Source organism: Diospyros lotus, chromosome 5 (genome assembly GCF_014633365.1).
Source record: "Diospyros lotus cultivar Yz01 chromosome 5, ASM1463336v1, whole genome shotgun sequence".
Taxonomy (NCBI): Eukaryota; Viridiplantae; Streptophyta; class Magnoliopsida; order Ericales; family Ebenaceae; genus Diospyros; species Diospyros lotus.
The window spans coordinates 10,537,161-10,560,680 of NC_068342.1; the positions used below are offsets into that span (position 1 = coordinate 10,537,161).

The 23,520-nt window shown below is 32.9% G+C and overlaps 1 protein-coding gene across 1 annotated transcript; it reads right to left on the minus strand.

The window, feature by feature from the left end:
• Window positions 1-8,852: 8,852 nt before the first annotated feature.
• LOC127800981 (10 kDa chaperonin 1, chloroplastic) lies at window positions 8,853-16,340 on the minus strand. The gene is made up of 7 exons (XM_052335701.1): window positions 16,181-16,340; window positions 16,017-16,075; window positions 15,863-15,913; window positions 10,845-10,910; window positions 10,702-10,749; window positions 10,459-10,488; window positions 8,853-9,095 (listed from the first exon to the last, which is right to left on the minus strand). The coding sequence occupies exons 1-7, from the start codon at window positions 16,251-16,253 to the stop codon at window positions 9,027-9,029; spliced, it is 396 nt and encodes a 131-aa protein (XP_052191661.1). The 5' UTR covers window positions 16,254-16,340; the 3' UTR covers window positions 8,853-9,026.
• Between the last annotated feature and the right edge of the window lie 7,180 nt (window positions 16,341-23,520).

Consider the following 23,520-nt stretch of genomic DNA (forward strand, 5'->3'; position numbering starts at 1 on the left):
GCTTCCTAGACCACCCTAGGCCCTCCCTGACGACCCTAGGCTGCCCAAATCGCCGGAAAATCAGGCCAAAATCTCGGCCAAATCTGCCATGCTTTGGCAGATTTTCAAAAATTGCGATTTGGCCCCCTTTGAATTTCCTTTTACATTTTGGCCCTTATTCTCAAGCCCCTTAATTATCCAACTATACCACTAAGACCCACAAGATTATAACTTCTCATTTCTCCCTTGAAATCTTCAAAAATTTACCGTTTTGACCTCTCTCGGACATTTTTAAAAAATTACACTTAGGCCCGACTGATTTATTTGACCTCAAATCCACTCGATTCAACCTAAAACCTCTTAAGGGTTGTTCTATACATCGAATACTAGTCCTTGACACTCTCCGTTGACTTTTTGGATGTCGTTTACAGCAATTCGGTAATACGACCTAATTGGCAGCTGTATTTTTGCTGTACCGAAAACTGTTCCCGATCTCATTTCTTTTATTACTAAAAATCATAATTTTAATTGCTCTTCGATTCTATACCATTTTCCTTGGCTATCTAGAGTCCGAGGTACTCCCTCTGATTAATTCGGTCGTCCAAAGCTGTGTTAGTGTGCCCTATAGTCCTATTTTTCCCAAAATTCCAATTATGCCCTTTATCAAATATCATTTTTATCCTCAAAATTATTCTCGGGTGTTACAGTTACCTTTGTGCAAGGCGAAGATGATGTCTACCCGATTTGAAATCGAAATATTTGATGGCAAAGGAGATTTTGGTAGCTGGAAAAAGAAAATGAGAGTTCTACTCTTTCATCATAAGGTGTTGATAGCACTGGAAGCTAATGACCGAAAATGGTCACCTGATCAGCTTGCAAGAACAGAGGAGATAAGAGAAGAGGCATTTAACCTCATTTTTCTCCACCTTGGTGACACAGTCATTCGAAAGGTAGATGGTATGTCTACTCCTACGGATTTATGGAATAAATTAGATTCTTTATATTCTGTTATGTCTGCACCTAATTTAGTATACTTGAAAGACATGCTGTTTAATTTCAAAATGAATACATCTAAGTCAATGGATGCAAACATAGACGAATTCACTAGACTTGCATTATTACTTAAAGGTACTGATCAAGCATTAGGAGACACAAGTGAAGCTATGATTCTATTAAATTCTTTACCTTATGACTATGATGTAGTAAAGCATGCATTAAGGTATACTGACATTGTTCCTAGTTTGGATCTTGTCATCTCGGGTATTAAAGCTAGGGAACTGGAACTAGGAACATCTAAAAGGTCTGGAAATAACCTGTTTGTAAAGAGCAAGAATGAGAAAAAAATCTTTTACCAGTAACTATGATCACACTAACGAGTCAGGGCAAAAGGGTAAGAAAAAGGACAAGAAGGATAAACAAAAATGGAAGTGTTATCACTGTGGAAAAGAAGGTCACATTAAGAAGTATTGTTATGATTATATTAAGAAACAAAAACAAGAGGGAAATACAAATGTAAATGCAGGAACCTCTAACTGTTTAGCTGAAGTTCTTAATGTCTCTCATTTATCTGCTGAACATGAATGGGTAATGGATTCTGGTTGCTCTTTTCATATGTGCCCAAATAGAGAATGGTTTTAAAATTTTAATCAGAGGGAAACTGGTACTATATACATGGGTAATAATCAATCATGTAGTATCCAAGGTATAGGTAGCATATCCTTAAAATTGCATGACAATAAAATTAGAATGTTAACTGATGTAAGGTATGTACCAGGATTAAAAAGAAATCTAATATCTCTTGCCACACTTGATGAGTTAGGTTATTCATATAGAGCTGAAAATGGTTTCCTACATGTTTTAAAAAATGATAATCTCATTCTGTCAGGTACTAAGAAAAATGGCTTGTACATTTTAAATGGTTGTTACTCTTCCCTTGTTAACATACATTCTGCCTGCATAACTAATACTGAAAAGACAGATACATGGCACCTGAGACTTGGCCATATGAGCCTGAAAGGTCTTCAGGCACTGTCAAACCAAGGCTACCTTGGAACAGTGCCTGTTGGGTCCCTCGATTTCTGTGAGCCATGTGTTTTGGGCAAACAACACAAGTTGAGTTTCCATAAGGGAACTCACCTGGCGAAGGCATGCCTGGAATATCTTCATGCTGATCTATGGAGGCCTTCCCAAGTCCCCACCTTTGGAGGCAACAGGTATTTTCTATCTATTGTGGATGATTTTACTCGAAAGGTATGGGTTTTTTTATTAAAATCAAAAGACCAGACCTTAGAGAAGTTTAAAACCTGAAAAACAATGGTAGAAAATCAAATAGATAGGAAAATTAAAACCATTAGGACTGACAATGGCCTTGAGTTCTGCAATAGAGCCTTCGATACTTTCTGTAATGATCATGGTATAGTTAGACATAGAACAGTTAGGAACACTCCCCAACAAAATGGGGTAGCCGAACGGATGAATAGAACCCTACTTGAAAAAGTTAGGTGCCTATTATTCACATCAAATATGTCTAAGTTATTCTGGGGTGAGGCTCTATTCACTACAACTCATTTGATAAATAGAAGCCATTCTACTGCTCTAAATTTAAAATGCCCTGAGGAAACCTAGACTGGTAGGAAACTGAATTTTAATTACTTAAGGGTATTTGGCTGTGAAGCCTATGCTCATAAATCTGAAGGTAAACTTGAACCTAGGTCTATCAAATGTGTGTTTGTTGGGTACCAAGAAGGTACCAAGGGATATAGGTTATGGGATAGGGAAACTGCTGGAGTTAAAATTATAATCAGTAGAGATGTTATCTTTAATGAAAATGTTTTCCCTTGTAAAACCAACAACCTAAAAGAAACAAACACCCAGGAAAACCTAGATGACTTTGCTGTGTTATGGGGGTCTCACATTGAGGTGGAGCAACCAGCAGGAAGTAATGACCTGCCAGCTGCTCCAGCCTCACCTGATCAAAATCAACCGAATTCTACCCTGCCTATGTCTCATGATGAAAGTGCCTCTGATCATGATGATCAAGAGGAACAAGAGAGTGAACCTGAGATTGAGGTGGAGCATCATAGCTCACCTCAAGATCTTAGTGGCTATCAGCTAGCTCGTGATAGGAGCAGGAGGCAAGGTTGTTAAAATCGGGATTTTAAGTGGGATTGAAAAAGTGTCCATAAAATCGGATCGTAAAATCGAATCGTAAAATCGTAAGATTTTAGAGATAATTAAAAATACCCTTCAATTTTTGTAAATATATGTTTATAATAACATAATTTTGCAGAAAATAAATTAATATCTTTTAATAACCTGATTATTCCTTATTATAGTTCAAAAGATGATACTTCCAAAATATAGTTCAAAAACTAGCAGGTTGGTATAGGCAATTTAGAGGCAAAATATAGGTAATTTAGAGGTAAAATATAGCTTAAAATTCTTTAGAGGATTCTTTCAACGTCTTCCATTAGATTGATATTGCATTTTTTTCTTGATTTAACATTGATTAAATCAAGTAAATCCCCAATTTGGGGTTTGGTGGTCCATTAATTAATTACTTGTTTGTCTTGATTTACTTATGCAATCAATGTTAAATCAAGTAAAAATTATAATTTAAATCAAGTAAATTGAAACTTATGCAATTAATGTTAGATGCTATGTGACATTGGAACTTATACAATCAATGTTAAATCAAGTTCCAATTTAAAGGCAAAATATAACAATTCATTGCATAAGTTCCAATGTCAAATGCTATGTGACATTGAGACGTTGGAAACATCCTCTAAATTGCAACTTAAATCAATGAAGGTCTTTGAATCGTAAAATCGTTTGGGAATCTCTAAAGCGTAAAATCGTAAAATCGTATATGTAAAATCGAGATTTTATAGGATTTTATCCTAAATTGGATTTTACATGGGATTTGAATCGTTTAGGGGTCTTCGAATCGTAAAATCGTACGCGTAAAATCGGGATTTTAACAACTATGGCATGAGGGTCTCCAGACCCCCTGCAAGGTATGCCTACTCTGACCTAGTGTACTGTGCTTTAATTGTTGGAAAGGAATTGAAGAGCAGTGAGCCAACCTCATATGAGGAAGCTATCAACTCCAAAGACTGTGTCAAGTGGCAACAAGTCATGGATGAGGAAATGAACTCCCTCAAGGTAAACGGCACCTGGACCTTAGTCCCCAAACCTGAAAAACAGAAACTGATCCAGTGCAAATGGCTGTTCAAATTAAAAGAAGGTATGTCTCCCACTGATCCACTTAGATACAAAGCTAGATTAGTTGCTAAGGGATTTACTCAAAGGGAGGGTATAGACTATAATGAAATTTTTTCACCAGTAGTCAAATTTAAGACCATCCGCATGATGCTTGCTGTTGTTGTTCAATTTGATTTAGAATTAGAACAATTAGATGTAAAAACAACCTTCCTGCATGGTGACCTTGATGAATGCATTTATATGGTTCAGCCAACTGGTTATATTAATCCTACTCATCCTGACTATGTATGCTTACTGAAAAAATCTTTGTATGGCTTAAAACAATCTCCAAGACAGTGGTATAAAAAGTTTGATAATTTTGTTTTAGAGATTGGTTTTATAAGAAGTCAATATGATAATTGCTTTTATTTTATTCTCTCTGATATCCCTATTTATCTACTACTGTATGTAGATGATATCCTGATAATCAGTAAGTCTAAAGATAAAATTAGTGAACTAAAGTTAATGTTAAATACTAATTTTGATATGAAGGATCTAGGGCCTGCTAGAAAAATTCTAGGAATGACAATAGAGAGAGATAGAAGCAAATCATCTTTGAAAATTCATCAACATGACTATCTTATTAAAGTTGTTCAAAGGTTTGGTATGCATAACTGCAAGACTGTAGGAGTTCCCTTAGCTGGACACTTTACCCTATCTAAATCTCAATGTCCTACAACTAATTTAGAATTAGTTAAAATGGAAGATATCCCCTATGCCAATGCAATCGGAACTGTTATGTATTCAATGATTAGTACTAGACTCGATCTTGCATATTCAATATCTTTGCTTAGTAGATACATGTCAAATCCTGGGAAAACACATTGGGATGCACTGAAATATATGTTAAGATATATTAATGGAACTATTGACATTGGCTTGTGTTATAAAAGAAGATTTGATTCTCTTAATCTTGTGGGATATGTAGATTCTGACTTTACAGGTGATAGGGACTCAAGGAAGTCAACAACTGCATACTTTTTCACCTTAGGTGGAAATTGTATCAGTTGGAAATCCCAACTTCAGCCTCTGGTGGCTTTATCCACCACCGAGGCTGAATATGTTGCTGTGACCGATGCCTTCAAGGAGGCTATTTGGCTTCAAGGTCTATTAAAGGAGATCCACTTGCTTCAAAACAAAGTGACTGTGTTCTCAGACAATCAAAGTGCCATCCACCTCTCCAAGAACCCGGTATATCATGAACGAACAAAGCATGTTGAGGTAAGGTATCATTATGTTAGAGATTTAATAGCTAATGGCACTGTGAGCATTTTGAAGGTGCCTACAGAAGATAACCCAGCTGATATGGGGAAAAAAACTCTAACTGCAACCAAGTTCAAGCATTGCATGGACTTGCTGCATGTTGGAGTAGGTTGATCTGTCAACCAGAGCTGTGAAGGTGAGAATCGTAGCATGCTGCACTTTGATAGGAAGAGGGTTCTCCAAATGGTTTGATGCTTCAAGGTGGAGATTGTTAAAGGTGAAGCACCAAACAGTGCCGTTCTTCTTAAGTGAATGGGTAAGCCTCGTGTAGCAACCGCAGGCTGCCACTTGGCCCTGCTGGATGGTAACGCGTGGCACCATCCTTCCTTTCCTTGATTGCGTCCGATTATCCTCCTGCCCGATTGTTTTCCCTGCCTCTGATCAATTCTGTTGGAATAATCAATCGTGATGCACGATTGAATCTCAGCCCTCTGTGCATACTTTATGAGGAACAATCTCAACCTTCAATCGTCGCTTTTATTTTGCTCCTCGGGATGTGAACCAGACAAACGAAAAGGTGAGAGCAAAAAGAGAGGGTTAGGGTTTCTTTGTGCGCTTTGTCTCTTGGCCGAGGGTTCGGGAGGGTTCCCTCCGAGTGAGGGTTCTATGTAATTATTTTCGTCTCCATTTTTGCCCTCTGTATATTCTCTTAATTCACTAGCTTGTTAGGTTGACATGTGATCTTGGTTTTGTGGTCATTGGGTCTGTTTTGTTCGCAAGCTAGTGATGTACAGAGAACCTTGTATGATGTTGTGAATCGGTGTAATCCTCACCTTCATAGTGCAGTGAGCTCTTCTCGCTTGAGCTCAACGTGGACGTAGCCCACTTTGGGTGAACCACGGTAAATATCTGTGCCTCTTTGCGTTATTTAATTTTTCGGTTGTTTATGTTTTCTGTTTTGTGAATCTTCTACATGTTTGCCATCATTGTGTTGGGAGTCCCTTAATTTTCAATTCTATCGAAAGTTTATATTCTCTGGGGATTGTGTTTGTGTGCCTTCTTTGTGCTTCTCTCGCACAACAGGTTTAACACTTGTTTGTTTGTGTTTTGGATTTAATTAATTCTAGAGCTGATATCCATGATCTATTTCAACTGTTGTGATTTGCTTTGTGCTCTTGAATTTAGATCCATTAGTCTGTGTTTTGGATTTATTGTCTATGTTTAGGGTTTATTGTCTTGTTTGTCTATGTTTTGGATTTATTGTTTGGATTTTTTCTTGTTTTGAGCGTATGGCAACAGTAAGTATGTCCAAATAACCAACAATCGAAAGACACCAACTATTAAACCTAATACTCAAATAGGTGATGATAGAAATGTTTTGATATTGTTTCAATTTTTACTGATAATTAAAGATATTATAAGATTTGAATTAGTTTTTATGTCATTTTTTTTACTGTAAGGATATGTCCAGCGGGTTTTGTTTTGTATGGTTTTTATGCAATTTTTTTGTAGGAAGATAGCAGTAGCAGGTTTCATTGTTCATTTTTTTTGTATGGTTTCATTTTTTTGTAGGAAGATAGCAACAGGTTTCATTGGACAGCAGGTTTTGTTTTTGTATAGTTCTTTCGGTTCGGTTATAGAAAATCCAAATTCGGTTATTTCAGTTAGTGTATTGGTTCATTTGGTTCAGTTATAGGCCTTGGTTCGATTCGGTTAGTTAAATTTCGTCGATTAGGTTCGATTATAACCGAATGCACACCCCTAGTTAAGCCAAGGACTAAAAGTGTATAAAATTATTTTGTCCAGAGATGAATAGCGAGCACAATTTAGTTGATATCTTTAAAGTCATTTTTTTTATTAGTCTAGGAACTAAAAAATGCATTAAGCCATAGTGACATGACAGGCCGAAGAGTGACGTGACAGCGTGACAAAACAAAGTTAACGTCTTAATTAACGTAAGTTAAGATAGGGACTAAAAGTGTATAAAATTATTTTGTCTAGAGATGAATAGTGAACACAATTTAATTGAGATCTTTAAAGCCATTTTTTTGATTAATCCAGAGACTAAAAGTGTATAAAATTATTTTGTCTAGAAATGAATAGTAAGCACAATTTAGTTAATATCTTTAAAGCCATTTTTTTATTAGTCCAGTGATTAAAAGTGTATAAAATTATTTTATTCAGAGATGAATAATAAGCACAATTTAGTTGATATCTTTAAAGTCATTTATTTTATTTGTTCAGAAACTAAAAAATACATTAAGTCGTGGTGACGTGGCAATGCTAAGAAGTAACGTGGTAACGTAATGATGCAAAGTTAACATCTCAATTAACGTTAGTTAAGATAGGAATTAAAAATGTATAAAATTATTTTATTCAAGAATAAATAATAAACATAATTTAGTTAATACTCTTAAAAGTCATTTTTTTTATTAATCTAGAGATGAAGCCTAAATTATAATATGCATTGTAGCAGGAAGAACTAAAAGAGGGGAATGGAGCTGGAAGAACTTAATGAAGTGTTATTCTTTTATTATTATATGATGATTTAACAATAGTATTGTATAAAATAATTGAAAGTTTACAATTATAAAATTTAATGTAAAATTCATAAACTTGTTAAAATGTAGAATTTTATTGGTAACTCTCCTCCTTTTTTTATAAGATACCGTGTTATACTACCTAACATAATTTTGGAATTTTGAGAGGATTTCAGAAAATTATTTCATTTTCAATCTTCTCTTTTGTTATTATTTTTTCATAAAGTCTAATTAAATACTTAAAAATTGCGCCGCAGTTCAATATTTTAAATAAAAGCTCAAATTTTACCTTTTTTTTTATGTTTCTAGCACACAAAAAAACTCACCCATTTTATATGGCTTATGCACAACTCTGTTATATTCATTAAAATTATACTGGACTCAGACTGGCTACTTGGCTTGCCACAATTGGTTATAAAGTTGGTCCAATTTTTTTTTGTAAATATATATATATATATATGATATTAATACATAACATCTCAGCAGGTAACAAATCAATAACACGTGTTGAATCATTAACCATTACTTAATCTAAAATGTTAAATTATTAAATATAAGCAATTAATTTTATTTTCATATTTTTATTTTACTCATAATACATACCAAACCTCACTAGATAACTGTTCTAATTACATACAACAATTTAAATATTAAATTAACAGTAAAATTTTAACTCAAAACTTTTATCATACCATTTTAAATTGTTACCTACCATTTAATCTAAAAACCTAAGTTCTTAAAGACTTAAAAAAAAAAAAAACTAACTTTATCTTTTTATATTATTAATTTATTCTCAACGATATAAAATATCCAACTGGATTAGCAAAGGACCTAACAAAAATAAGCCAAAAAAAGGGGAGGCGCATATAAAAAGAACAATTTATGCCATCAGAAAAACGTCGGTGATCATCAAAATTTTAACTGTTGCACAAATAAATGAGTACGAACCTTGGAAGCAATATCACTTCCAACCAAGTTGGCAAACTAGACTGGTTCACAAACAATCACATCTGCTGGATAATCTCCAGAGACTTGGAACCTTTACTCAACCACAGCCAGTAGATCACCAGCCTTACAGAAGCAATGTTTGGTCTCCGTCCCCAAATCCACCTGATTAACACGAACAAATAATCTGTGATTAATCAAAAACAAACAGCAACAACAACAAACTATGATGTCACACAATGGTCACAAGACTATATAGCACATGCTTAACCACGAATGTGTGAACTTGCATCATATGGGAAATGCAGTAAACGGACATTCAGTACTCAAAAGTCAAAGGGGGTTAGTTCCCATGTATAAGGCACGAGGAAACCTCACTTTAAATCAACTGACACAGGAATTAGATTACTCAGATCATCTCAGCATTACACACTCTTTGATACATTATCAGGATATAGAACGCAGACAGCTATGATTCGTTTGCTAAGCTGCAGGCTTTCTCCTCTTAAGTAATTCCGCAGTGCTAGGTAGTTTAGTAACTATAGGAGCCCTCTTTATCTCTTGCTTTAGAAGGTTATTTCTTAGGCATTCATGCATTTCTCTTCGGCCAAAACAGGATTATTTTTTGTTTGTTTGGGGGGGTTGTTGTGGAGCACAAAGCAATCTTGTACAAAAATTTCTTTATGTCATGTGAAACAATCACATACTTCTCTCAAAATCATCTGTAAAATCTTGAAACCTAATACATAGAGACAGACTAATAAGTACATGCATGCATGCACACACATATAGATTGTTATACACATGTATCATCCATTCAAGTACAAAAACATGACGCCAATTAATTAGGTTACCATTACTTGAGACGACGTAAATTTGTATGTCTTTCATGTAGTTTTGTAAAATTACATGCATGGACATATACATATATATATATATGTATGTATGTATGTATGTATTCTTATATATATGTATGTATGTATGCTTTATGCAGCCAACGCAACCGAACAACATTCAAGCACTGCAAGTGCCCACATCAGCCAATGCGCATTGCATCACATCACAGCATATACTAACTAAATTATATGAGTTAGTAATAAGTTTCTTATCTTTTTAATTTCTTCAGTTTACATTTCATCTATGGAACAGGAATAACCTTGTTGGCACCTGTTGTACCATTAGTTTACACAATATACATTATATTGCTAAATAACATCACCATTAATTGTTTTACAAACTATTAGTCATCTGTAGGTTCATATTATTTTCTGTACTATAAATTATGATGTTAAATTGTTTTAAGATTAAATGTAATACCAAAAAAAGATATTATACTAATCTCTCTTTTTATTAATTTGTAACTGCAATTACTAAAAATAGAAAATATGTTCATGGATAGAAATGATTTACGAGCTACAATTCATGTAACCAATCCTTTCCCTCCTAGTGAGATTGAGGCTTGACATGCTGTAGATACACAATCTCGCAAACTGAAATTTCCATTTAATTTAATAGAAGTAGAACCTACCTCATAAGCATTTATGTCAGAGAAAAGAACCTGCAAAAGAAGCATTCTTTCTATTAGACAACAGAGAAGAACCTGAAGAGATGGTATGAAGCAGAAATTGTCTCACGGCCAATTATGCAGTAAGTATTTAATCATTATCCTAGACTTTAGGAGTCTGATGGCATGAAAAAAAAAAATCAATTCAGATATTGCTTTATTATTCCATTGAGATGAAGATCACCAATTTTAATTGTTAAGTCTTACCTTCTTCCCAGCCTCAACTTCCCCCACCTCAGCACCGACAGATAGAATCTGAAAAACAGAAAACATACATCATAATTCACAAGCAAATCCAAACAGGGATAACTTAACTGTTTTATTTATCCCTGCTTTATGCATTTGCTCACCTCCCCCATAAGGTAGCGTTCAAATTTAACAGCTGATTTGGGTAGCAATATTCCACCAGCTGATTTCTGCATAAAAAATCTTTCTTTCATGAAAATTACAGTCCATCTAGAAAATAAAAATTAGCAAGCCACAGAAAAAATAGAAAGCAGAAAAAACAACAAATACCAGCTAACAGCAAAATTGCAGGGGAACTAGCCCTCATCTGCTCATATGTTGAAGTGTTCATATTTGAGAAATTTAAGTCAGAAATAAAAGAACAAAAATATACAGTACCAGAAGTGGTGTAGATTAAAGGGAAGATAGCAAGAGTTTGAAACTATATATATATATTTTTCTTCTCTCTCTTAGTAGAGGAAATGTCAATAAATAAGCATATTATGAACGTCTCACTAGTTACCTAGAAAGAACAATATCATTGTTAATTCTCCATAGGGCAAGAATTGGTAGTAACGGTAAGGTTGTTCATTTGTGAATTGCAACTAGAAAGAACCAAGTTTAAATTAAGATTGTGTATGAAATAACGAAAACAACTCTTCCCCAACCCTCATAAAGGGGAAACCTTGTGCATTGGGGGAACTCTTTGAATCCTCCAAATTTACATATATTTGGTGTAAACAGTGTGTTTAACCATTAACTAAATACAATGTAATTTAACCATTAACTAAATGCAATATATTACATCTTTCTCATTTACTTGTGTGAGAGTGAGTGGGAGAGAAAACGTGAGAAATTAGTCTCTCAATTCTATTATTTATAGGTTAATTACGATGAATGAGTCCTAAATCACGGAGCTAATTATAGCCTAAATTATGGAGACTAATTGAGATTAATTACCCTAATTATCAACTAATTACCAGTTGACTATATACACACTCTATACATATCTAAATACATGGAAGGAAATAAATCTAACATTTCCTCTCAAACTGGAGCATATATATCATATGCGCCAAACTTGTTACAAATGTAATTTATCCGAAGATCCCTGAGTGACTTTGTGAAGGCATCTACTAGTTGATCATTAGAGTTAATAAACTCAGTGACAATAACACCTTCAGCTAGTTTTTCTCTGATATAGTGACAATTAATCTCAATATGCTTAATTCTTTCATAAAATATTGGATTTGAGACAATATGGAATGCAGCTTGATTATCACACACAAGCTTCATAGGTGACACTTCACACAACTTTAGTTCTTGTAGGAGTTGCCTGAGCCATATAAACTTACATGTTGCATGAGTCATGGCTTGATACTCTGCTTCAGCACTTAACCTTGCTACCACATTCTGCTTTTTGTTTTCCAAGAAATCAAATTGCCTCCAATCAAAACACAATGCCCTGAAGTAGATCTCCAATTAGAAGGAGATCTTGCCTAGTCAACATTTGAATAGCAACAAATCTCTGAGTGTCCCCTATCCTCATAGAGTAATCATTTCCTTGGTGCACTCTTGATATACTTCAAAATACGGAGAACAACATCCCAGTGAGAGTCGCATGGGGAGTTGAGAAATTGACTGACCACACTCACAACAAAAGAGATGTCTGGTCTCGTTACTATGAGGTAATTCAGCTTTCCCACTAGTCTCCAACATCTCCCAGGGTCTGACAATGGCTCCCCTTGACTTGGTAAGAGTTTGACATTAGGATCCATTGAAGTGTTGACTGATTTGGAATCTAAAAGACTAGTTTCTTCCAAGATATCCAATGCATACTTTCTCTGTGATATAGAAACACCATCTCTCGATCGTGCCACATCAATACCCAAGAAGTATCTGAGTTGTCCCATATCTTTTGTTTGAAAATGCTGGAGGTCCAATCTAGAGTGGCCAGAGGTAAAATGATGATGGACGTGCCTACAAGCATCGGCGCGTGGAGGTATAAGCAAATTGTGTGCGATGGTGCGTCTTCACTGGGGGTAGGCCGTTCAAAAGTGTGCAGGGTGATGGTGTGGTTGGTTTTTCAGAAAAGGCATTGAAAAAAGTGCCAACGGGCTTAGTCAGTTGTGGGTAGAAAGAAAGATTAAGGTTTGAGTTTCGCTAGAGATAGAGACATAGCGGGGGACTTTAGGGTTTTCTCAACACAGGCTCTGATACCATGTGAGAGTGAGTGGGAGAGAAAATGCGAGAGATTAGTGTCTCAATTCTATTATTTATAGGTTAATTACAATGAATGAGTCCTAAATCATGGAGCCAATTGTGGAGCTAATTATAGCTTAAATTATGGAGACTAATTGAGACTAATTACCCTAGTCACCAGTTAATTACCAATTGACTATATACACATTCTATACATGTCTAAATACATGAAAGGAAATAAATCTAACAACTTGTTCAGTTGCACGAGGGCGTTGTCACTAACATCCCAGACAACTCTGTGAAAGAGAATAAAAACATCTCAAAATGGGATAGGCTATAAGAAAATCATAGTGAAAGTACAGTTATCTACCAAGTTTGAATTTTCAAGAATCATATGGTGAAGCTCCATTATACCCTCTCTCTTTCCATACTCATTCTACCATGGAAGCCTAAGTTCAGTACTATTAACAATATGTCCACCAACTTAAAGTAACTATTTGATCTCAAAAGATGCCAACCTCCAAAATATAGATCTTATCATTGCATAAATGACTTCAGTATTACAATCATTAATATCAATATTCAAACCTCAAAAACAATTATTATTTGAGCCAAGATTGTTAAAATCGAGATTTTAAGTGAGATCGAATAAGGGTCCATAAAATCGATCTATAAACTTGGATCGTAAAATCGTAAGATTTTAGAGACAATTAAAAATACCATTTAATCTATGTAAATATAAGTTTATAATGGCACAATTTTATAAAAAAATGAATTAATATTGCTTAATAACATGATTATTTCAACCTTATTCTTTATTATGAATGAAATACATGTTATCTATTTCAAAATAACTTCATCTATTAATTTCAAAAATACTAAATAATATGAAATTTCTAAATATTAAGTCCATTTATAATCATTCATCCATCTATAATGAAAATTTTGAATATTAGTTCATATAATGTAAATTCTCATAAGTCATATGAGTCATAATCAAATATAAATAAAAACAACACACATTGCTAAACTTCTACATTGCAAGCAATAATTTAAATAAAAGCTCCAACAAACATTCAATTCTTTAAGGAAACCAACAATAATTCACTTTTAAATTAAGGAAACCAACAATAATCAAATTAATGAAGGCAAACGAAGAAGAATTAGATGAAGTTGTGGCAGACAAGAATCACCAAATCAGACCAAGAAATTGCAAAAGAAGAAACAAACGAAGTTGTATAACCATTTAAGTTGAATCGACGACTGCACCGAGCAATCGGAACTGTGAATTGATTTGTGTTCCACGGAAACGGTAGCACCGGGCAGGCGAGCACGAAAACATCAATTCATATTTGTGAATCGACAATGGCTCAACTGGCAATTTGTGTTTGTGAATCGACAGCAACACCAAGCAATTGAAGTTGTGAATCGACGGCGACACTAAGCATTCAACAACCATGCGACAAGAGGGAACGATCGAAGGCTGTGACGAAAGTGTTTGAGAGAGATAAGGGTTCACAAAGGCAAAGGGCATCCGTCGAATGAGAATTAATACTATGTTGGCTAGAGATGGAAAAAATTTCGTCTCTGTCTCTAGACCTTTCTGTGCATGAAAGCTAAAATTAGTAAAATCATTGTCCAACTCGGGATTCTAACGATTTTACCGAGTTGAATCAAGATTCAGTCTGATTCTACTATAATTTAGATTTTAAATGGGCATTGAATTGTTTAAAGGTTCCTGACACGTAAAATCGTAAGAGTTGAATCGAGATTTTGACAACCATGATTTGAGCTTTATGAACTCTAAAAATAATTGCTTGTTTTCTGCCTACAACTAGCAGGCTATGATGCAATATATATTGTAGAGGTTTATTGAATCAAAGAAGGCACATAAAAGGGGGAAAATCATCATTAACAGTGACCTACCATCAGGATTAGTCATATGAGACCAATTGTGAGATTCCGTGTTAAAACTCTTCAGCCAATCATGATATTTTGAGAATGGCCTTCCTTATGTTTGACTTTAACAGTGTTAAACATATATTGAAGTATTAAACTGGTCAATTGCCCATTTTACCTCCTCTTTTAAGCTTGCTTGGCTCAAGTAATTATTGGCATGAACATAATTACTGATAGAGATTGCTACAGTAACTAATAATAATTCAGAAGTTAGCAAAAAGAATTGAGAAGCCAAACCCAGTCTCTATTATTGAAGTGCAATCCACAAGCACACTTGTAGATTTACCTTTCGAGCATAAAGGATGAGCCTCCTTATTTAGCTATATAGCATACTATTCAGAAAAACTGAAAATACTACCCAAAGTGGAGACAAATTTGAACACATCTATGAGGTAATTAAATTGTAAAATGAGTATGACGTTAAAAAAATTAATAGAGGTCCAAGAGAATTCTGAGGTCCGTCATACTCAAGCAGTCTTCCCAGAGGATAGACCAGATGAAAATTTTGTTGTAAGGGCATTAAACTTTCAAAAACAAGAACAGAGCACAAGGTTCAACCACCCAGTTCTCCAAAATTTATCATGCTATGTTTGGGAGTATGATTTCTCTAGGGAAAAGAAAATAGCACCTTACAACAAAGTTCTCCAATCAATTATACAACTACAAAATCATTTTGACAGGTATACATTCTCCATTTCTAATTCAACAAAAAATAAGTACATAAATTTTGCTTCTAACAGCATAAATTAGTTCAAAGTCCCCAGAAATAAATACTCAATTCAAAGATACACACTCGGCAGCCGAAACAAACAGAAACAAACAGAACTTTCCACTTTTCATTCTCCCATCATTTCAATGAAAGCCACAGCCATTTTCACAACCACATATAGTACAAACCATTGGATACGAGAAAACAAAGAACAGCAGCTCGAACTGGTACAAGCAACGGTCAATCAAAAAAAAAGAAAAAAAGAAATGGTACCTCGGGTAGGTCCTCCAGACGAATGAGGACCCTATCAGCTTGCGGAACAACCTGCAAAATTCAAAACCCCGCATAATTTTTTAAACAAACACGTCAACAAGAGTTTTTTTGCTGAGAAACTCGTAGAAAAGACCAAAAAGAAAAAGAAGACGACCTTTGTAGGCTCAAATTTCTTCGCAATTGCAGCGACTCTCAAGGAACTCTTACGCCCACCTGTTGAAGCCCAATAAGGCGAAAAGAATTGGGGAAAAAGCGTAAACTAGAGAAAGTATTTAAGATAAGAGAAGGGCTGTAGCCTGTAGGGTTTAGAGAACCAACCTAGCGTTCTCCAGTGAGGGAAAGAAGAAGTTAAAGGCTGTGGAAGCGTGATGAGATTGAGAGCAGACGCCATTGCTTCCGGAGTCTGGGAAAGAAAACCCTATCGTCGTTTACAGGGGGGTTTGGGTGTGGGTTTAGCGTTTCTGTTTGTTTGATAAATAGATAAATACACGTGGACGCTGGTGGTTGGTGATTGATGAGCCCCGCACCTCGTAGTTTGTGGACGTTCCTAGAAGAGATATTTTTATTAAAAAATTGAGAGGTAAAGGTGTGTAAATTTTTAATAAAAATGTGTTAAATAAATTTTAGATAAAAAAATATATTTTTTTAAAATAATTAAATTACTAGCTACGCTTTTAATCTATTATTAAATTTTTTAGAATAGATTAAAGGACATATATATTATTTTTTCTTATCTATAAAATCTAAAATATGTTTATCTAAAAAAAATAAGTATATGTAAAAAATATGTAATTTTTTTTAAAAATTATCAGATAAATTTAATAAAAAATATTTTTATATATTTTTTTTATTTATATCTTGATTAACAAATATCATTTAAGAGAAAAATGTTTCGCACTCAAGTTAAATTTTTTTATTAAAAGCCATCATAGGCTTTTTTATATAATAAATGACTTAAAAATTATATGTACACTTTTCAATAATCTTAATAAGTGTTCTCAGAGTAATGGTTAAAAAATATTAAACTTATTTATTTTTTAAATAATACATATTTAGCATATATATTTTTTAAGTCTAAATATTTTTTATGGGTCTGTACCAAAACAAATTCATTTGTTATAACAAAACCGACTAATAAAAAATATTTAGACCAAAAAATAAAATATAATAAAATACATTATTTAAAGATCAAATATATTTAATATTTCTTAACCATTATACTTTAAAATACTGTTTTTATCTTTAAATAAATAAATTTTAAAAATATATTCTTTAGAGTAATCTTAAAAATTTCTTTTAGAGTATTTTTTTAAATCATATATATATATATATATTTTAAAGAAGCATGCCCATGTTGATTGTTTCTAGTCACCACCAAACTAGGCCTTTTTTTTTTTTTTTTTACTAGTGCTCAATATACCTTTGTAAAATTATTATGAGAAAGATGTATTAAATATCATGGGGTTTAAAATAATTATAAATAATATCTATAATATTTGAAAAAATATAACACATACTTTTATATTTTAGCATTACGTTGTATTTCGACGCTAATTAATATTAGCTAAATATTTTAAAATATCATAACATCCTTAATTATATCTTTAAAAGAATATTTTTTTTATTTTTTTTCCTTCTCTTTCAATCAAGCTCCTTTCTAACCATGACCTACCATTAATGATAGGTGGCCATGGCAAAACCCAATCAGTAATGGGTTTTGCCATGATGCATGATCAGGACGGATACAAATGTGAGCTGTCCTGAACTTCAGTCCAGGACAGCTCACAAAAAAATTAAAATTCTAATATAAAAATCTAGTTTAAATTCATTTTAGCCCAACCCAGCCCAGCCCCAGCCCACCCCTTCCCAAATTGTTGGATCCGCCCCTGTGCATGACTCAACATTGGCATTATCATTGCCAAATTTTATCTCTTTACATCACTATTCCTCCATTATTTCAATCTTTATCTATCTCTTTCTTTATTAATTTGATGACAAATAATTCTTTGAAAGATGAATTATTCATATCATTATTATATTCTTCTTCTTCATTTTTTTATTCTATTTGAACAATAGTGTAAGGTTCATTCTCATTTGATAGCGAATTTGAGAGGTGAGTTGTTCATATCATCATTATATTATTTTTTTTTTCATTTCTTCACTCTATTCCAACAACATTGTCAAGGTTCATTCTCATTGACTAGTTGATTTGAGAGATGAATTGTTCATATCATTATTATATTCTTCTTCTTCATTTCTTCATTCTATTTCAATAACATTGTCGGGATTCATTCTCATTTGTTATCCGCAATACGTATAGAGATCTTTTATTAGGGTTTTGAAGGTTGATTTTTGTTTAATGTTTGAGATTCTAATTTCTTTGATTGGAGTTTTCAATATTGATTTTTTAGGATTTTTAATTTTAGAGATTGTTTTTCTCTTTCTCTTTCTTTTTCCCTTGGAGATCCCGTTTGCGATGGCCCCATTGCCATTGCCAATAGGGTGGTTCATTAGCTCTTTTTTTGTTTAATTTTAGTATAATTTTTAAATTAAAAACATATTTTATCTAGGAAAATAAAATATTATATGTATTTAGTTTATATATAAAGATTTTATAAATGTTTTTTTTTGTAATTTAAAATATAATTTTCTATTATTCACTTGCTCTTGTAATAATTTAATTATATATTTTTGCAATTTTTACAAAAATACTTTTGTAATAAGAAAAATGATATTTAATTAGAAAATATATTTTGTGAAATAAGGGGGAGGGATGACAAGAGAAGAGAAAAGAAAAAAAAAGAATTAATGAAAAAATCAAGGATAAAATTATTAATTCCTCTTAAACTATGATTAAGGTTGTCAAACAGATTGAAAGTCAATCACAAGTCGACCTAAGCCCAGCTCACTAGGTAAGTCAGGCCCAGCAAGGTTTTGGGCTCATGGCCCGATTTAGTTCAGGTCCACTAACTTGCTAGTCTGATCATCATCTTGACAAACTCAATCTTAATAAATGTATTTTTAAAAATAAAAAATTATAAAATTTTATATTTCTAATATATATAATTTAATAAGCCTACTACTTTAAAAAATATATAGTATTAAAAAGATGTCACGAAAATAAAAAGTACTTAAATATTATCATTTTCATTAAATAAAAAAATATTATTTTTTAAATTAATTTTGAAATGATTTTAAACTTGGGCCAGGTCAATGAATTTTTGACGTGCTTGAACCGTTCAAGTTTGTGAGTTTGAGTACTTGACCCGTTCAAGCTCGTGAGTTTGAGCTCAACTTGACTATGAGAAGTCTAATTATAATAATAGAAATAATCTTAATAATTCTGTCAAATCTTAAGAGTAATTAATGCAATTTAACACATTCCTATATATACTATGTTACACTTAAAAGAGTTTTTATCATGTTTTCTTTGCCCATTTTACCTACTCCTCCCACAATAAGAAAGAAAAAAGAATAATGGACTTGTTTGTTACAGCTTAAAAGTTACAATTTTTAGCTTCTATCTTTAAAAAAATTGAGATGTAGTGTTTGTTTTAGCTTATAGAATTCTAACTTATAGTTTCTACTAGCTTTTAAAAAGGGTAAAAGCTGGCTTTTTCAAATGTGGGGTACCTCAGCTTTTACAACTTCTGCTTAAATAATTACATTTTTATGATAATTTTGCTCTTATTTTTAGCAAAGAATTACCCTCTTGTCTACGCAATCATGGATTTTTCTTTTCCACCGCCATCTCCATTTTCAAATCTCTTCCTCTCTCTCGTCATCTTCCTCTCTCTCTATACTTTAATTAATTTTTTTATAACACTTGAAACTTATACATATACACTAATTAATTTTTAAATTATCATTCTATAACTACTAAGGGTATTATGGACAATTATACAAAAATAAGTTATTTTACAGCTTATGGTATCAAACACCACAACTACTTAACTACAACTTCTAAGAAGTTGCAACAAATATATTCACAACTTATTCTAAGTTTTAGAAACTATAATCTAAGAAACTATAAATTATAATTTTTTTAATTAAACTGTACCAAACGGGGTCAATGAGAAAGACCAATGCATTGATGCTTATTGCCAATGCCAAGTTCTTTAGCTTTTTGGGCTGATTAGATTAACATCCAACCTTGCATCCAACTTTTGACCGACTGATTGAGACTGATAAGTTCCCTTGCACCATGTTTGGATACTGCCCCATTTTCTTTCACATTTTAGGGTATGAACCCTCATTTTGTTCTAATCCAGTGTTGGGAAAGGCCACATCCAGGCAGGGCAATAGCAATTAATTCCGACACATTACATGTACGTGGATATGGACATAGATCTACCACCAATTAATGTTTGAATCTAACCAATGCCAGGGAGAGTGGTGTCTGGTGTGGTGTTCCTAGTTTGTGTTGGTTCCAATTTCATGCAAATTTATATTCAAATTAGTTATCCTTATATTGGAATTCTGGATTTAGAATTGATCTAGTTGTGACGTAAAATCAACTTAACTAAATTTAATTAAATTAAGGTTGCATTGGGTTGTGAAAGTCCATAAAATCAAATCAAAATTTTATAATATAAAACATACATGATATGAGAATATTTAGAAGATAAAAATTATTAAGTTGTCTCTAAAAGAACAAAAAATCTCATTTTGTCTCGAATCCATCTCATTAAGTAATAAAAGATAATAGAGTTGCTCTTATCTTAGTTTAAAAAACAACTCCCAATAGTTAAGTGTTGGTTCCTTACATCTTAAAGCAATCTAAAGACCCCAAATCTCTATTTGGCTCATTTTTTATTTGGATTGGAGGATTAAAGATAAGGAACTATTTTTTCTTGACTCATCTTATACTCAGGGATCTAGATCTGGAAATACCATCCATCTTTATTTCTATCTGATATGAATTTTTTTCTCATAACTCAATGTCATCAAGTCCAAGAATTAATCTTGAAAATGATGAGGTCAAGTATTTCAATTTTTTTGCCTATATAAAGGTATGAAATTTCTATAGATAAACCAAATAACTCTAAATAGTTAATATTCTTCGTTGTTCATTTATTATGGTAAATTGAGCCTTAGAGGTCATAGAAGGGGAATCAACCCTGTTTATTCTTGCAAGTGCTCGTATCAAAACAAAGTTATGGTGATTTGTCGCTCAATTTATCATAAAAAACATACCAAAATATTAAGATTTATTTTAACATAATTTTTTTTTTAAAAAATAGACAATTACTTGAACAAAATAAGCAGATCTAAGTGAATAAAATTCTATAAAATAGATTTTTTTAAAAAAATAATTTTCTATTAATCAAATTGCTAGATTCAACCCAATGTCAACAAGAACCAAACTAAGTTTTTTTAAACAATGGAACTTAAAGGTATATTTGATTGAAATTATTTTTCATAAAAAATATCACATCAAGAAAAAAAATTTCATACTTGCATGTTTGATTATTTAACATTTTTCATAGAAAAATTTCATGGTAGAACACATTAAAACATGTTTTGACCCATTTTTTCATAGAAAATTGAAACTAAGGGGAGGTGAGAATTATTTTCCATAGAATTAGAAAATATTTTTCTCCTCCATCTTTTTTCAATCAAACACACCCTTATTTCCTTGGTTTGATTTTGTTCAATTTTGTTTTTTGGGTTCATCCAAACTCATGAACATCACTAATCACTCATCACTAAAGCTGAAAAAAATTACCCCCTAATATATAATTGAATTGAATTGTGATGTTTTTAATGACATTTATGTATTAAAAACAACATAAATCACAACACAACGGAATACCCAAATGATATTTTTGTATTCAAGATTTCTCCTTTTAGGAAGATCCTATTTAATATTTAAACACATAATATATAAACTTATATATAAATAAATATTTCAAAGAGCACCATTAATAATCCGCTTTAATACAATAAGGAATCTGCAAAGACGGAGGAAGAATGGACAGGCTAGGCGTGTAGACCACGTCAAGCCCAGCGGCAAAGACAATTTAGAAAAGCTCCTGCTGCCGCGGTGTGTTTGGATCAATCTTCTCGTGTCTATTCCATCGCTCTCTATTGATCTTCTTTTCCTTGCCCCCCCACTTTTCAAAGAAACTACCAGCTCATGGCTTTTCAAGCCGGCAATCATCAACTCAGCCGAAATACAGCTGAGTGAGTGGTGCTGGTGTGGACACTTGGGGGGGCTTTATCTCCTTCTCAATTGGAATTTTATAACAACATCGTTGTTTGTACTGCCAAAATGATATAACTATCATATTCTTGTAATTATAACTCATTTTGGGTTTTTTTTTTTTATATATAAAATTACGCCTAATGTACTACTGCTTATTCTGTATTCAAATGAGAATGTTGGCCAAGTTGTGTAGGTGAAGAAGACATGTGGTTTGTGACATCCAAAGGTAATGAAGCCACATATATATATATATATATCCATGCTTCTTGAGGGGGAGTGCTGTGTATTCATTTTTTTTATTTTAATAAAATGGGTGGGTTTTGAAGCGTGGACCACCAACATATGACCTAATGAAGGGACAGAAAAATTCGAAGCACATGTTAAGACATTCTTGGTTGTTGGGGGCAAGAGAGGGAGAGGAGAAGTGCCTAAATTCCAAATTATTTTTAAAGACACAGAGGGAGCTAAATAAAGGGTTCAACCACCTCTAGAATTTTAAGAACATGATCGAACTGGTTCAGTAAATTCTTGATATAAAATGTAAAGTCACCATATATCAATGGACATTTACTGACACCAAACGAACTCTTTCCCAAAGCACTATTGTTATAACTACTATAAATAACGGCTAATGTATTATATTATGTTAATATAAATATATAACATATTAATATACAAGTATGATAAAAAAATATCATAATTAGTGTAACATTTTCGTACTAATTATAAACAGAGAGAGATAGAAGGGAAAAGAGGGGCAACATTTAGTTTGGGTTGTTTACATTAAATCTAGCTGTGGGCCATCTCATTAGCTGGAAGACTATAAATGATAATACTCACCTTTAAACAGTACAATAAATGACGGCAATGAACAACCTACCAACTTATCTGGTAAGTCAATCAATACTTGGACCCAAGGCTTGGACTGGAATTTGGATCTTCGAGTTCACAACACACAGAAAGCTACCATGGTGTTTGCTAGGGATTTGGCTTAGCTTTTAACAGGCCCAACATGTTTAACTTCAGATTGAAAATAATATTACCACAAAAGTTACTCTTGTTAGTCTGCTTATGCGTGTGCAATGTGCCCTTACCGGTCAACAAATTTGGCCAGCTTGAGTGACATATTTCCTTCACCTTGCATTGAGCAATTTCTTCTTTCCAAGTAGTGTACTTCGCTTAGAGAGTGAAGCTATTCCTAAACAGGAACAGTGAATACAAAGCAAACTAAAACAGGAATAGTGAATCAAAAAGAATAATGATAAATATGTAATACAGGATGATATGATTCACTATTAATCATCATATAATAATGATTCATCATAATAAAATTATTACTTTTACATCATTTTGATAGTATGGTATAAACAACAATTTTTACAGAGATCATTTTCCATCAACAAAAGAAACAAAAAGTCATCGAGCATAAAAAAAAAAAGCTACAAAATCA